The 18048-nt window shown below is 38.4% G+C and overlaps 1 protein-coding gene across 3 annotated transcripts in view; it reads left to right on the top strand.

Annotated features, from left to right (window-relative positions):
- Window positions 1–18048, top strand: part of LOC137634976 (mitochondrial potassium channel ATP-binding subunit) — a 218455-nt gene that overhangs the window by 108801 nt on the left and 91606 nt on the right. For all 3 annotated transcript variants that reach the window (XM_068367570.1, XM_068367571.1, XM_068367572.1), the window contains exons 11-13: window positions 2784–2987; window positions 3155–3274; window positions 11440–11543. In XM_068367570.1, the coding sequence (XP_068223671.1) occupies window positions 2784–2987; window positions 3155–3274; window positions 11440–11543 (428 nt within the window). The remainder of the gene's footprint in view (window positions 1–2783; window positions 2988–3154; window positions 3275–11439; window positions 11544–18048) is intronic.

The raw sequence follows: 18048 nt of genomic DNA on the forward strand, positions 1-18048 counted from the left end.
TCAGAGGCCTATTCCGGCCATATTGTTTAGCCATACAGTATCACTCACATGCACACTGCTCTCATGTTTTTCTATAATTTCTTGCTTCAATTCTAATGAAAGAATTGCCTTCTTCCTGTACTGAAACTTAGCTTCTTAGGCACCATGATTATAGGTAAAATCAAAAAGGAAATGTGAGAAAAGGAAGAAAATAAGCACTGTTAAAAACAGACCAAACAGAAGACAACCACACGATACAAACAAGAATAGAGAACTGAGCACTCGACGCTCAATGGCGTAATTTTTACTTCGTGTGTCGAAATAAAATTTGGGTGTAGAGTCAAAAATTTGCTCGAATTTTACTTCGGATGTTGGAAAATTCGGATGTAGATACGTTCGTGTGTAGAGGTTCCACTGTATATATATATAAATATATATATATATACATATATATATGTATATATATATATATATATATATATATATATATATATATATACATATATATATATATATATATATATATATATATATATATATATATATATATATACAGTATATATTTATATTTGGGCTCAGGCCATGTCGTGCTGATGGAAGGATTCCTATAAGTAGCCTTCTAAGGGATATTTGCTACAGTGATACTCCCAGAGAATTAAACCAAAGGTCTCCAGGATTCCATTTCCTGGCACGAGTATCCAATAAAGGATATTGTATAATATCAGGGGACGTATTCTAGATACGACACATGGCAATCTTCACCCCGAATAGATTTAATGCTTCGATGTAAGGGGAAAGAGTGGCAAAAAGGAAGGGGTGCCTTTCTAGGTACCCGGTGGATCTCCTTCCCTACTACTACTGTACTGTGACGCCATTCCTATTCTAGTAGCCTTTTAAGATTGTTGTGCTCCCCCTTAGCCCGGTGTTTTTTTCTAGTTTTTTCGGAATTTTCAACATGTAATCTCCAGCATCCTCGTCATCTGGAAAGTTTAGTATTAATTCTTTCCTGAATGTAATTTTAGTCTCCCTTTTCACAGGTAAATTTCAATAATTTAAGTGTGTTTGGGTGAGCTTTGCCGATACCGGAGGCAGCCATTTTACGACTGCTGTCGCCCGTTACATTCTCGCATATTATTTAGATAGTAGGGTGACACTTCCCGGTTTTAAGCTATTATATTAGCTAGTTATGCAAGTTATATAAGATGTGATATTGCATACATGAAAATTATCCTTTTTTCTATTATGTGACTTTACTTATCGTATGCGGGCCGGAACCCCGGCGGTACCGATTACCTTTGCCGGGGGTCTTACCAGAGCAAGGCTATTCTTGCTCATATATACGTTAGTAAAGTAATTCCCCTTGTTTAGCCTCACCCTTATCGTTTCTTCTCAGTTCGAATGAGATGTTACATTCTCTAGAATCTATAGACAAGCTACGATAATTATTCTCTCTCTGAGAGAAGAGGCTAAACCCTTCTTCCCTCCCCGAGTGACGCCGCCGCCATAGGCGGCAGCCACTGTCTCTCTTCATTGCCGTCAAGTAGAACGATGTTCTTACTGCCTCCGGCTTTGATTCAGATAGTGACATACTCAGGGTGCCCTTGTCTTGCCGGAACAGGAAGCCATGCTTCCCCAGCTCATTGTTTTGAGAAAGGCGACATACCTGGCGCCACCTCTGATAACAGTGAACTGTAAGACCCTCAACCCCTTTCCCCCGCCTCTGACCTTTTGTGACGGCGTGCCGTCACAAGATTCTTTCACTGGTATTCTGACAATGACCCCGCCTTGGTAGGATGATTGCGTTACCGGCAAGTGTGCTGCCGGCGGCAGTTAGTTCTGTCGTCTCACTACCACCTTTCCCCTGACTTCCCTTCCTTCATAGGAAGTTGATAAGATTGGGGGAAGACTGAGACGGGTTCCGGCGGAAAACCTAACATACTTTGGAAAGTCTTGAGCTGCCATCCACATTCCTTGCTGCCGACTTCATTGCCGGCGACAGGCTATTTGTAGATGGGTGGAAGCCAGAATCTGGTAGCTATTAGGAGGTTTTTAGGGATACCATCTTCACTTCTGTATGGGACCAGGAAAGCTGACATGTCCAGGGAAGAAAAAGAACCTTCCAGTTTGGTTCTAGCGGACTTCTTCCCACCGATAAATAAGTCTCATTTTTTAAAGGATGAAATATTTGTACACTCGAACAAACAAATAATTTTTTTTTTTTTTTGCCAGCAATACAAACCTGAGTCTTTTAAATCACATTTTCTTCCTCACCCCCTGTTAGTCTAGGGCCTAAGGTCAAAAGGGAAATATATGTGGCAGATGATGGGCAGGGCTTCTCCCTCGCATCACACCTTAACCAACTACCACCACCATATTCACAATTCAACAGTCATTCCAGTTTGAGGTGAAGTCATCTCATATTTTAAAGTATCCAGGTTTGTATTGCTAGGAAAAATACAAATCACTTGAATTGTTATATTTTCCTGGACAAATATTTTTCAACTGTTTTAATCCTCTATAACTATACAAATTTGCCTATTATTGACTTCACATGGTAAATTCATGAGATTGCTTAATAATTATGAGTTGTAATGTGATTAGCAGAGTTCATCCTTTCATTGAGCTTATAAATGAACCACTGTTAATATTCCAGAATAATTTCTTCAATTTGCACTAATTTACTTTGTTTGACATAACCAAAATAAATTGGTTTACGTAGTCTTTATAAAATAGGTTGTTGGTGATGTTCTTTTAATTTTGATATGAAATTGTTCTGAAAATCAATATGCTTATTTGTTTAACAGGCTGGATCCAATTTATTATTGAATGGAGTAGTGATGGCCATATTATATGCGGGAGGTTCTTTACTAGCTACCAACCAGTTGAAGCCAGGTGATTTAATGTCATTTCTTGTAGCAGCCCAAACTATTCAACGATCACTTGGCCAACTAAGTGTTCTTTTTGGGTATTATGTCCGGGGCATTAGTGCTGGTGCTCGTGTATTTGAGGTAAGTTCTGTCCGACATACAGTATGTAAATAAGTAGTAACATTGCCATTTGTATATGAAAAATACTCTTTGAAGGGCTTAAGTAGAATAAAAAGGTCATCTGATTCTAATTGAACCAAATTCACTTTTTGTTTAAGCTAAATTGTATTTTCTTTCTTTCATTTTAGTATATTAGGCTTGAGGCTTCTATACCTGTGAAAGGAGGCAAGAAAATTCCCTACCACACATTAATGGGAAACATAGAATTTAATAATGTCACTTTCGCATATCCTACAAGGCCTGATCAGGTAAGAAATAAGAAATAATTGTTTGACAAATAACCTTGCTATTATTATTCTTATTATTATTATTATTATTATTATTATTATTATAATTATTATTATTATTATTATAATTATTATTATCATTATTATTATTATCATTATTATTATTATTATTCACCTCCTTCTCCTTCTTCCCCACTGTTATCCCTACATTAAGGGGTTGGTTGCCTGATGCATCCTATTCAATGCTTTCCATCAAAGGCATCTTCTTCCGCCAAACCTCTTCTCTCTTTATCATCCTTCACCTTATCTCGCCATCTAATTCTCTGCCTCCCTCTTGGTCTTCTCCCCCTTACAAGTTCCTCACAAGCCTTTCTCATTCCCTCCCCACCATCCATCCTTAATACGTCCCCACACCATTTCAGTTGTGACACTGTTAACATCTCTGTAATCTTCACTGCACCTGCCATTCTTCTTATTCCATAATTTTACAATCTTTCAAACAGTGATATTTCCATAATCCACATTATCATTTTGATCTGTTCTCTCAAGCTTTGCTTCCTCTTTTTGTCTTAAAGGCCAAGTTTCTGATCCATACATTAACACTGGTCTTATTACTGTATTATAAATCTTGACTTTTACATTGATTGGCATTTTCCTATCCCATACCACTCCTGCTACCTCCCTCCACTTGCCCCATGCTGTTTTTATCCTATTCTCAACTTCGGTCTCACATCCTCCCTCCTGATTATTACTAACCATAGCTTCAGTCTTATCCATATTCACCCTCAAACCACACCTTTCCAAAGTCTCTTGCCACTCTACCTCCTTTCTCTGTAATTCTCCCTCATTTTCAGCTGTAATCACCAAATCATCTGCATATAGAAACTCCCACAACTCCTCATTTCTGATTCCTTTACTTAACACGTCAAAGACCAACACAAATAATAGCAGGCTTAATGCTGACCCCTGATGTAATCCAACACTAACTTCAAAGGTTTCATTTTCTCCAACAGTTGTTATTACTTTTGTCCTTGTTCTTTTGTAAATCATCTCTACCATTCTAACCAACTTCTCCGGAACTCTCCTCTTCCTCAAGCACCAAAACATCACTTCTCTTGGTATTCTGTCATAAGCCTTCTCTAAATCTATAAAAGCACTTCAGAGTTTCTGGTTTCCCTCTTGTTTCTTTTCCTGTAACTTCCCTACTATAAAGATGGCATCCACAGTTCCTCTCCCCCTCATGAATCCATACTGCTGATTCCCACTCTATAATCTCTCTCAATCTCTCAACTAGTATCCTCTCTAACACCTTCAAACCATGCTCTGTTAATTTAATTATCCTGTGGGTACTGCATTCCATGATGTCACCATTCTGCTTAAATAAAGCTACAATTAGACTCTCCTCCCAGTCTTTGGGCATTATTTCCTCTTCCCATATTGCTCTTAATAAATCCAGCATCCATTCTTTCCCCTTGTTAGTATCTTGACCATTTCAGTTTGAAACTCTGATGGGGCTAGGTTCTTTACCATTCTTCATTCTACTCAATGCCCGCTTCACTTCTGTACTGTGTATCTCCATCACTGGCCCCTCCACCCTTTGTGCTTCTCCCAGCTCCTATTTCTCATTTTCAGTGTTCAATAGTTGCTAATAATATTCTCTTCATCTCCCCTTAATGTCATCATCCCTATGCAATATATTTCCATCTCTATCCCTGATGATTACCAGTCGCCCCAAAATCCTGTCTTTGCCTTTTTCCCAAGTTTGAAATCTTTTAGATATCCTTTTCTTATTCCTTTGTTCTTAGCCTTTCATTTAACTGCTCTACTGCTCTTCCAATAGCTATACCTACTTTCCTCCTCGAATCTTTTTCCTTTTCTCTGTACCGTTCCTCTGCTCCCTGTGTGTGTCTTGCTTTCAGTCCTTGAATGCCTTCGATTTTATTTTAACTGGTTCTTGCACCTCTCTGTTCCACCACCACTTTTATTTATATTATTTTTATTATTATATTATTATTTTTTTATGTTATTAGTAGAAGTAGTAACACTATTGTAGAAATAGTAGTAATAATAATATAAGCCCAACTGCAATTCCAGTAGGATAAGCAAAATAAAAATACAAACCCAATGCCACCAACAAGGAAAGTAACCCATTCTGGAAGAGAAACTGAGAAGCAAAGAACAAACTTGGAGTGGAATAAAAAAAATTAATACAAATAAAAGGCAATGAAAAAGGCAAATAAGTAACATGAACTCTGAAATGAACCTCTGTCACCATGCTCAACAAAAAAGTATATGCTCCAAGTTTGAGCTTTTGAAGTTTACCAATTTGATGGTTTGATTGGGGAGATCATACCACAATTTGGCCACAAGCTGGAATAAAACTTCTAGAAGGCTGTGTAGTGTTGAGTTATATTAAACAAAAGGTAGGAGAGAATTAACTGCTGACATAGTATTATTTGGTGGATGTTATAGTCTGGGAAGGTCTATAGTAGGGCCCCAAATTATGCAAGAGTTTGGTTGATCAATGGCCCTGCATAAATGGAAAATCATATATTTCAAAACACGTAACAGGAATAATTCCATTAGGGCCATAGCAAATAGCAACCTACCCATTAATATCCAGTTTCAATCATTTCTATGTACTATACTGTATGTGTTCTTATATTAAATTGTTCATATGAATAAATAAAACATTTTAAGTTCCAAATCCTTCAGCAGCATTCAAAGATGCATTTCAACATCCAGGAAACAGATTACACATTTACACTTTTCCGCCTTTCTGCCTACAAAGAAGAGTTCGCAACAGGGTGAGAGGAACACCGTGTTTCTTCATGACCATGATATCACTGTGTGGCCCCACTGGAGTGGCATGCAGATCTTCTGCATCTACTAGTACTAGGGAACTCATGCTTTTCTCATCTTCTGAAGTCACCCCTTGTCAAGATTTTCCATGATGCAGTACAATCCCTGCATCTTCATGCGTGAAGGTTATTCAGCATCTCCTCTTTCATAGAGGCTTTTTTCAAGATTGTTTGACAGATGACTGGGTACCTCTAAAAATCCTCGGCTTCAGTTTACCAAGCCAAGTGAGCTGTCGTCTGTGGTTGGTGTCGTGGGAGGGGTATCCCTTCACTCGAAGCCACTCTTCCCATAATTGTAGACTTTTTGTTTTACCTCCGTAAGGAGAAACTCTAATCCATTTCTGTGGTAAAAGGCTATTGCTCGGCCTTGACCCAAGTCCTTAGACTTAATTGGGTAGAAATTCCTACTTCGCAGGAGATTTCTTTGCTCATAAGGAGCTTCAAGCAGTCTTGCCCTCCAGTCGAGGTTAGCTGGCCAGCTTGGAACATGGTCAGTGTTCTAAGCTCTTTGAAGAATGCCCCATATGAACCTCTCAGGCTCATGTCAAATAGGGATCTTACCCTGAAGAGGGTGTTCCTTCTCTCCTTAGCTTCTGCCAAATGGGTTTCTGAACTTCACGGGCTATCTTCCAACACCACCCATTCAAAGGGATGAAGGGTCATGGGCTCTCTTTCTAAATCACCCATTCAAAAGGGTGGTGGAAGGCCTGAGCTTTGTCCCTGAGTTTATTGTGAAGACCCAGAATCCTGATTCTTCGGAACTTAGGCTTTTTTCATTTCTGTTTTTTAGTCCTCATGAGGTAGCTGATGATCTTGATCAGATCCTCTGGTGTCCTGTTAGGTCATTGAGGAGCTACCTTAAATATACTAGGGTAACCAGGCCTTAGAAGAAAGTCTCAAAAAATGCCATTTCCTTCAGGTTGAGGGAAGTAATTTCCCGCTCCTTAGAGTCCTCTGTGAGAAAGACTCAAATCAAGGCCCATGATGTCACAGGCATTGCAGCCTCCTTGGCCTTCAAGAGAAACTTCTCATTGTCACAGGGTCTTAGGGGAGGGTCTGGAAGAGACAGAGCACCTTCTCGGCGCAATACCTGTGGGTTGTGACTCACAGGATAATGGACATGTTTATTCAGGACAATGGACATATTTACTCTAGGCCCTGTAGTAGCTGCTCAGCAGGTGGTTTAGCTTCCCCCAACTCCTTAACCCTTTTACCCCCAGGCTTTTTGGAAATTTCCAACCCTTAACCCCCAAAGGGTTACTTTTTTCCCAGCACATTTTGGTGTATATTTCTTTTAAATTGCTCTAACAGCCTTAATTTTTGTCATAGAGAGGTCAGGTTGGTCTCATTCTCTTGGAAAATGTCTGAATTTTCTCAAAAAATTATAAAAAATATGAAAAAAATAATTTTTTTGCAAGGACGTACCGGTACCTCCATGGGGGTAAAGGGATGGCTTTTGTGAAACGTACCAGTACGTCCTTTGGGGGTAAAAGGGTTAAGAGGATCAGTATCTGCAGATCAAGAGCTAAGTCTGGGATGAAAGTGAAGAGTAACTGGCCTTCTTTTCCTTTCAATCTTCCCCTCTCTTGGGGTACAGCATCGTAATTTGCCATCTGGACTGGTATATAGGTAAGCTCATTTTGCTTCAGTTATACAGCATGTAAACATATTTGAATTTGTTCCCCACATTTCTAATGAGAGGAATGTGATGGACCGAGAAAACTTACTACTTTATCTGTTAGCAAGTGCAGTTTAGCTTTGAGTTCAGCACAGCGAAGTACGACTCAAATTTTTCTTCTCCTCTACTCTGCATGGGCTGTGATTACCATTAGCCATCTCTTGGTTCATGAGGTGTAGGAACTTGGGTTGTTGCATCCAGTGCAAAGTCTGAGATTCCCGGGTGGTTTTTACAGCCAGTTGGAACGGGGACATCCTCTCTCCTATGGATGGGTCTCCCATAGTAAATTGTGATGGTTTGTATTCATGTATGAACAAATGGCAAATTTTAAAAATAATTTGTATTTTTCATAACTATACAAACATGAGTCCTTTACTCAAACGTTCCCACCAATACCACCCCCAAATAATTCCCGGCTGCAATTCAATCGAGGTTAGAGTAAGCTGAAGGGGTGCCTGTAATCCCACTGCCACCAGCAGGGTAACTACCCTGCCAGTTGTTTACACTCATTAAAAGTTTAACTGCCGTATTTCCAGCCTTCACTGTAATTCTATTCCTATAGTAAAGAACTCAGGTTTTGAAAAGCTAGATTACAGGCAAGTCTAGAATGTTAAATGGGTTTAATATTTAAAAAACTTCAACTAACCTAACACTTTTCTTTACTGGCAACCCACCTCCATCAGTGTGTCACCAATATAAACATTATTGGAGGTTCATATTATTATTATTATTATTATTATTACTTACTAAGCTACAACCCTAGTTGGAAAAGCAGTATACTATAAGCCCAGGGGCTCCAACAGGGAAAATAGCTCAGTGCGGAAAGGAAAAAAGGAAAATAAACTATTCTAAGAAGAGTAACAACAATAAATATCTCCTATATAAACTATAAAAACTTTAACAAAACAAGAGGAAGAGAAATAAGATAGGAGAGTGTGCTCGAGTGTACCCTCAAGCAAGAGAACTCTAACCCAAGACAGTGAAAGGCCATGGTACAGAGGCTATGGCACTACCCAAGACTAGAGAACAGTGGTTTGATTTTGGAGTGTCCTTCTCCTAGAAGAGCTGCTTACCATAGCTAAAGAGTCTCTTCTACCCTTACCAAGAGGAAAGTGGCACTGAACAATTACAGTGCAGTAACCCCTTGGGTGATGAAGAATTGTTTGGTAATCTGTGTTGTCAGGTGTATGAGGATAGAGGAGAATATGTAAAGAATATGCCAGACTATTCAGTGTGTATGTAGGCAAAGGGAAAATGAACCGTAACCAGAGAGGAGGATCCAATGTAGTACTGTCTGGCCAGTCAAAAGACCCCATAACTCTCTAGCGGTAGTATCTCAACGGGTGGCTGGTGCCCTGGCCAACCTACTACCTAGAAATAAAAGAAATTTTAATGATAAAATTTGTTATATCCATAATTGTTTGATCATATAAATTATATCCCACCCTCTTCCCCACTTGACTAGCGATGTCAAGAGGATTGAGAATAGTTTTGACTTTGAGACTGAAGACAAAATGCAGTATGGCTTGATCAAGCCATTATTAATGCTATGCTGTGTAGGCTAGATCAGGCATTAATTGATATTTTTATCTAATAGAGTGCTGGTATGCTCTAATATACAAGTAACTTCACCTCACACTATACTATTTACATATACAGCTGGGCATTAATAATCCCCTCCAATGTTGAGGGTCAGAAAATATTGAAAATCCACAAAAAAAATACTACCCTGTTGATAATAATCCAAGGCCCCATATTTTTTATAATGCTTAAAAAAAACTGTATATCATAACCTTGATATAAAATCAAGTATTTATTTTTTAAAACACCAACTAAAGGAAAGTATTCACAGTTATTCAACAGCAAATTGGGGACATTACCTCCACAGGAAAGGGTAAAAAGGCTTGCTTGAAGACATGTTAGAAGAGAGCCAGGCTCAGAAAATAATACTTATGTAAATTACTTTTCAAACTACTTTGTATTAATAACTAATGTTTTTTTTTAGTTAAGACACATCCACTTTTACATAATTGTGAATATTAATCCTGCTAATACCAAAAAGTATTACTTATAAGAAATTAATGGGCCTCCCATCTAATAATCAAATTCACGAATATTAAGGACCAGTTTAATATTTTTAATGTCAAGAGGACTTAAACTCTCCAAATATATACCTGGATAATAAATATAAAAAATGGAAGTTTATTGTTTTCTACTCCTCGTAAAAGGCTTTGGAGAGATAGTGGGTGCAGTATGTGCAATCCCTCATAGCATAGGGATATACCTCAAAACAGCTAGATTTGAAGTTGATATTTTTGTATTGCTATGACTATTCTTTATAAGAAATGTGATAAATTCTAGCAGGAAAATCATTTGCCAGAAGTCACAACATGATGTACTATCATTAATCTTTCTGATTCAATATGCTATTTGGAATTCTATATGTTATTGGCATCCATATACTACCAAGTTTTAGGTTATTTTATTTTGATTTTTTGCTGTATCCAAACTCAATACAATAAAAAAGTTTACAGTGGAATTGAAATGTAAGGGAACCTGAAGCAAATGCAGTCTTAAAGCAACAGCTCCTCTCACCTTTGCTTAATGTTAATAAAAGATATTTGCTGTACATTAGTACCTCAGTTTATGAGTTTAATTTGTTCTGGAGCAAGCTCGCAATATGAAATGCTTGTGTTCTAAAACATTTTTCCCCTAATAGATATTTGAAATTCACTCTTGAATGTTCCACAAGTCCATAAATATACATACAGTATTGTATTCACTAATTTTTAAAGGTTTTGTAATGGTATTTATTGAACACTTAATATTCCATAACAAAAAAGAAGTAGAATTAATAATTTACAATGAAAAATAGAATAGTTGATGAATTAACTTCCACTCTACCTTCAAGGAGAAACGTGGCACCATGGTCATGAGGAAGATGAGAGAGTAGGAGGAGGAGGGGTTTACTGCTTACAAAGAACCTCTCTCCTTGAGCAGTTCTGGTAAAATATGGGAAGTTTTCTTTTTCTTTAAAGACGTTCACTATCACTAACTGAATCACTTAAATGCCCTTTAAGGTCACTTGGTTGTCTTTTTATTACACCCTTATAGTCAATTTTGACAAGGAACCTATCTAGAGATGACTACATTTGCCTTTTCTTCAAAATGGCATGAAAATTGGGTAAGATTCACATGAATACTGCATAGGTGGCTTATGGATGCCATGTGACTGATTTTGTGCTAGTCTCATTAGTATTTGGCCACAAAATGAATGCCATTCGGTGCAAAATATTTGCTCACAAATTGATACAATACTCCTAAACCAATATAAATTTGTATGTTCATATACTAATTGCTTATATTTATACTCATTTGTAAACTGAGGTACTGCTGTATATAACCATCAGAAAGTTATATTTTTAGACTTGACCCCCAAAGGGAAAGAATTCTCTCTAGAACTAGTAGTTATGATGTTACCTACTTTAACCCTACTAGTATGTCACAAGGCAGAGGTTTGTATTGATAAAATGTAGAACTTGTTGTATTGAGTCATGTGTTAGGGATTTTTCTTTACTAGCACAGTATTTTACAGCATATAGATAGCTACAATTTATTCTATTATATTGCATATCAATTGTCACTAGGTGGTACTGAATAACTTCAGCTTACGGATTCCTGCTGGCCGTGTTGTAGCTTTGGTTGGAGCTTCAGGTGGTGGAAAATCTACAGTTGCTCAATTAATAGAAAGGTAGGTGATTTTGTATCATTTTGTATATTTATGAAACTAAAAAGGGATTACCATAGATATTTGCCTTTGCCCTTAAGTTACATATGTGACTGCATGAAACCAGGTATTTGGTAAAAAATCCTCCATATTTACTTATAATTAATCTAAATTCATGGTCCTCAAACTAGAGACTTAAATGTAAATCCTAAGAAAATCAAATGCTGGTCAGCAGCATTGTACATGTAATTTGGAGAGCCTTGAGTTCTCAACTGGTAAGATATCCATTTGTCATGTCTCTTGTGTTTTGGCATTCTTTTTTTTTTTTTCCTATAGAAAGTCAAAGGTTCTTTTTAATTGGAGCATTTTTCAGCGAAAGCTTTAATCCGTTGACGTTTGTTACCAGGATATTTGTATGGTTATAATTTGATTGAGTGTTAACAAGGTAATCAATTAGTGGCAATTTGACTCTACTCTTCATGGCTTCAATCATCCTCAGCTGCCATTAAGATTCTTCAATAAAAGAAGAAACTTGACTTTGATTGTCTTAAAGCTTTTTTTCCCACTTTTGTATTTACTAAGTAAGTGTGTATTTGTTTTTTTTCTAGAATGGAAGACAAAGAAAGAGACCAGTCTATGGTTTAAGAATGTGTGGGCTATATATATATATATATACATACATATATATATATATATATATATATATATATATATATATATATATATATATATATATATATATATGGGGGGGGGCTCAGGCCAAGTCGTCCTGATGGAAGATTCCTTTAAGTAGCTTCCTAGGGTATATTTGACTACCGTGATATTCCCAGAGAATTAACCTTAAGGTCTCCAGAATTCTAATTCCTGGCACGAATATCCTTAAAGTTTCCTTTAAGGATATTGCATAATATCAGAGGACGTATTCTTGACACGCCACATAGCAATCTTCACCCCGAATAGCGTTTACGCTTCGAGGGGGAAAGTGGCAAAAACGAAGGGAGCTATTATTAAGGTACCTTTCCTTCGTTACTATCTGAGTATCTAGATTGCGCCATCGTCGCCACCATGTTTATTCCTTTATCTGTACCGATCACGCTCGGTGATTTTCCCGGTTGCTCTCTCGTTTCCTTGGATTATTTTGGATTTATCATGCAATCTCCAGCCTCTTCGGCCTCTGGAAAGTTGAGTATTTGATCTTTACATTGTATAAATTTTAGCTCTTGCCTCACAGAGGAAATGAAGTCAAATTAAGTTAAACTTAGTGGAAGAGCTGTTGCCTGAACTGGAGGCGTCATGGGCGCTGCCATTCGTAACGCATGAGTTATTTAGTTTACCAGAACAACTTTCCCGGTATAAATAGCATAAATAAAAATAGCTATTTAGTTTTCATTGCTAGGAGTTTATTATATTATGCCGATAGTATTCGTAATAGTTTCGGCGATTTAGGTAACCGAACCTTGCTTATGCTAGGCTTACTAGCCTTGGCGTTTCAGTTTACTTTCATGCATGATGTAATGGACGTTCCTAGTGTTATTAAATTTAAATGAAGCTATTTAGGCAATTTATACATGTGAGATATATTGATTGCATAAAAAATTTTCCTCTTCTAAGATAGTATACAAGAGAGTTTCGGTGATCTAGGTAGTCGATTCTCGCTGCCACTGGGCTACTAGCCTAGTGGCTTTAGTATACTTTCATACATGTTCCCCGGTTACCCTCGTGTATCATTTTATCAATTCAGCCGGAGATAGATATCTCCTAGAATTATTATATATAGTGATACTCATCTCCAGTGGAGATTTAAGGGTAATCCCTCCTTAGGCTACAACCCTGGGTTGGTCGTGCCTCGAGTTGTCATTCAGACAGGAGTAGGCTAGGGTTTTCTGTCCCTTCCCTTAGCCGCAGATGGCAGGTTTTGGGTTTCGGTTAGAACCTCAGAGTAGATAGTCTTGTGCCGGCAGCTGGCTGGCAGGGTGAATAGTCATTCCCCTGTCGGATTACGCTGCCGGCATAGGAGGCTAGACCTCCCTAGACTGCACCTGAAGGGGTTATATGATATTGCCACCTTCTCCCTGTGGTCTAGTAGACTAGTCCTGTACTTGCAGACCCTAGGCTGAAGAGTAGACATTCTTCTGCCGCCTAAGATGGCGCTGGCACTGGAACTCTGTTTTTCTCTTCTTTAGGGGTGGTGGCAAGAATGCTGCCAGCCCCTTAACTGTATTAGCCGACCCTAGGCTGGAGAATAGATATTCTCCTGCCGCCTAGGATGGTGCCGATACTGAAACAGAGTTTCTTTAGGGTGTGGTAGGACCGGTAACCCTGCTGGCTCCTTCCACACCTCATACAGGATCCTTTTCCCTCCCCCCTCTCCTTTAGTGATGGCCTAGCCATCGCAACCCTTTGGCCATCGTCCTACAATCTCACCGCTTGCCGGCAGGTTGTAGGGCCGGCTCGGGCTTCTGCTTGTAGTGGCCTAGTCGCTCAGCTATCCCTTAGGACGCGAGGCTCTGGGAGAGCTGTGCCGGCTGGACTGGCTGCCGGCAGATGATCCCTTTACTGTAGAGTGTTCTTCAGTCCTCTCTTGGACTGCCATTCACAAACCTGTGGCCAGCAGCGACCGGCAATGGTTGTGGATGGGTGGAAGCCTGAACAATACATTCTCTCCTTCCATTTGAACCCTCATTCAGGAGGAAGGCAGTAAGACGGAGCTCTAACATCATCCTTCACTCCTTGCTTTCTCTCTCTCTATCGGCTAGTGCCGCCGGGTACTAACCTAACCAGCAGCTGCCGGCCACTACCCTAGCCGGCAAGGTGCTGGCTGGACTTGTGCGCCGTCAGCCAACGAGCCGCCGGCATAACTGACTTGGCCGGCTATTTCCGGGTTCAGACTGCCGGCCACTACCCTGACCTGCAAGACGCTGGTCTGCCGACCACCATCTCAGCCGGCAATGCGCCGGCTGAAGTGTGCCCCAGGTGCTAGCCTTGTCGGCAACATGCCGGCTAGAACTACATTATATGACTATACAGTAGCCAGTATATTTGCAGTATAGATCATACTACAAACAGAAAACTATAGTATAAAGTATACAGTAGTTAAATTTTCCAACATACTCTGTGTGTCCATGTGCAGTCTATTGTTGAGACCATACTATATAAGGAAAGGAATTTTCTTTCCATACACTGATAGATGATCAGTTATAAATGACCCTCATTATTAAACCTTTTGGAAGTTGGTGTTAAGTTACACTTATCTATCCTGACTGGGTAGAACTCTTCCAATGGGCCTCCTGAATAGGATAACCCTAGGCTTCAATTTTGAGGGAGGTCACAGCAATTGGCTGGGCAGGAGACACATGTATGTGTCTTTCCTAATTCATTTCTAGCTTACCTATCCTAAGCTATATGCAATAAAATGCAAAAATATTATTGATAATGTTTATATAGTTTATCAAGTGAGATGAACTACCATATACTCATTTTATTTTCCTCTCTTTACAGGAGGACCACCCTAAGTGCCGCAGTGTCTTCTGGTCTTCGTCAGCTTCAGGTATATCAATCAAATTATTGCCTTCATATCTCTTTTTCATGACCGCAATAAAGTGTTCCAACCAACATTGCCTTTCTTTATCTTCTGTTATTATAACAGATCCACCGCTTTGATGAGTTTATGTTTCTTCTTGGCTCCCTAGAAATTTCATTAATAATTCTATGAGCAATCTTACACCATAGCCACTCCATGAATTCATACATAAATTCTTAGCTCTGTCAGCCTTATCTTCTTTCTTGTCTAGATATTCTCTCCAGTCATTCTTGTTGATCACTACCAATACCTGCACCTCTATGGCTTCTTACATTTCTCAGAGCCTACCTTCTCTCTTTATTAATGGCTATGTGATCTATTTGATTTTTTTTATTGGCACAGTGTTAAGTCCATGTGTATTTGTGGATGTCCTTTGGCTGGAAAAGAGTACCTCCAATAACAAGATTGTTTGTTGGACAAAAACTTATAAATTGTGCCCCATTTTCATTTGAAACTTTGCCAAGATCCTCAACACCAAAAAAAGAAATAGCCATATGCTTTAAGGGGACCGTCCACCATGGTGTTTTGACCTACTAACTTTCAGAAATCGAAAATTGTTTTATTGCTTCTATGTATGTGGAAACGTATCGTACATGCTCTCCAGAAGTTTCAGCCAATTATTTTTACAAATAATGAAGATATAGCGGTTTGTAAATGATGACGTCATCTTTACTGTGTCGTCTGCATTACTGAGTTTGACAGAATCGTCTTTGTGTGTTTATTTTTGCATACATATAGTGATTTTTTCACTTATGTTTTGAAATCTTGTACGTGTGGCAGAAATGGAAGGCATTGGTAGAGAGTAGGTGAACGAAAACTACGAGCTACGAGAACAACAGCCAGAGTTTCCAAAGATGTAGAAAAGTTATTTTGCATGTGTTAGTTTACTTGCAATTTGTATATATATTGTGTTTTCACAACGTCCTTGGGAACTTTATAGCAAGGCCAATGTTACCTAAGGTCATAGAAAGAACAAAAAGTAAGCAGAGAGCAACTAAAAAGATCCAAAAAGAGAGGGAAATATAAATAAGAGTACAAAGCTGAAACATGCTAATTAAAACACTGGCAAAAATGAGAGACCGCTGGCAACTCATGACACCCTAACACTAAGTGTAATAGTAAACTTAGGGCTTAAATACCTCGTTTAGGGTGCGTTTATGTAGGAATAAACAATTAAAGTACAAAGTAAGATTATCATAATAATGTTATCTTGATTTCTTTAAGAAAAGAAGCGATAATTTGTTGTAAATCTTTGGGAGCTCATAACTCAAAAACATACCTATTCACACTTAGGTATATTTTGTCACTTATTTATAGTTCGATTTTAGAGAGAAAAATATCATAGAAAATAGGAATAAAAATCCCACAATTTTGTGTACCAGAATTGTTATTTTCTTTTTTCTTTTTTTTTCAAGAATATTTTACGTCTAGACGAAGAAAATTTTGAAAAAATTCATTAAAAAAGAAAGAAAAAAGAAAATGAAAAATCTGTCACAGAATTATTCGATTTATAAAAAAGTTTTGATGGTAGGATTTTCAAAACAATTAGTGTCATATTTAAATTAGAATTTTTGCTAATATATTAAAAAGTTTTGATCAAATGACTTGAAATTTTTAAATGATGAAGATATCATATATGTCTAAAACATATAAAGAAATTGTGTATTTTGAATAATTAGAAAAAAAATCATGGCATTGTGGACAGTCTCCATGCTATAAAACGGATTTTGAGCGAAGCGAAAAATCTATTTTTGGGTGAGATGGCCATGTCATCCTGATGGAAGTTCCTGTAGGGTAGCTTCCTTGGGTATATTACAACTACGGCGATATTCCCAGAGAATTTACCTTAAGGTACCCAGAATTCTAACTCCTGGAGCGAATATCCCTAATAAAAGAACCAGGGATATCGCAAAATATCAGAGACCGTATTCTTGACACGCCACATGGCAATCTGCACCCCGAACAGAGATAACACTTCGAAGGGGTCAATTGGCAAGAAAACAAAAACGAGAAAGAAAAGGAGAGCCGCTCGCAAGGTATCTCTCCTCTCCCGTTTCGTAAGCGTGCATTGCGCCATCTGTATTCCTTGTAGCGATACACGAGGTGCTACAGATACTGTATGTAGGGAGGGGACCTACAGCCCTTTCATAGAAAGGGAAGGGCGGGTCCATCAGGACGACATGGCCATCTCACCCAAAAATAGATTTTTCGCTTCGCTCAAAATCCGTTTTTTGGGCTCAAGCCATGTCGTCCTGATGGAAGTATACCAGAGCATTACTGTATCTGTGGATTCTCAAAACGTGCCGTACTCCCCGGCGGTATTTCCCCAGTCAACTAGACCCAGAGACCTAAGATGTTACCGTCATACATCTTTTCAACTAACCATAAACCATGTTAGTGCTTCCTGCCCCCTACAGGGAAGAGTCCTACTAGACTCTGGAAAAGTCTCGAAGAGTACATATACCTATGTATGAATAACAGACAAGCCAATATAGTGGTCTCACCCTATATCATGTAAAGCATAGTTTGTAAAGAACCACTGCGTCAATATGAAATATCGACCAGATCTCCGTTCGATACTGTATTGGACAAAGGTTTATATCCGAATAGGAGGAAACTTGCATATCCGCCACCGTCCCCTTAGGGCATGGAGTCCTCCTGCTAAGGGAAAGCATAAACCAATGCAAAAAATGCTTGCATAAAGGAACAATCTATTAGAATTATCCCAGATAAATATACATAGTACATAATGCTCAATTATTACCAATAAATTGACACAGGTGAAGGAGACGCAAGGTTCACAAGAACTAGTTTATCGACAAACAATAAATAAAACAGGTTAACAACAATTATATATATAAGAGGAGGATAACCAAAAAAATAAGCATAAGCATGATAGTAAACAGAAACTTGTTTATCTGAAAGAAAAACCTTAGCGCCACTTTTAAC

This window comes from Palaemon carinicauda, chromosome 45, assembly GCF_036898095.1.
Source record: "Palaemon carinicauda isolate YSFRI2023 chromosome 45, ASM3689809v2, whole genome shotgun sequence".
Taxonomy (NCBI): domain Eukaryota; kingdom Metazoa; phylum Arthropoda; class Malacostraca; order Decapoda; family Palaemonidae; genus Palaemon; species Palaemon carinicauda.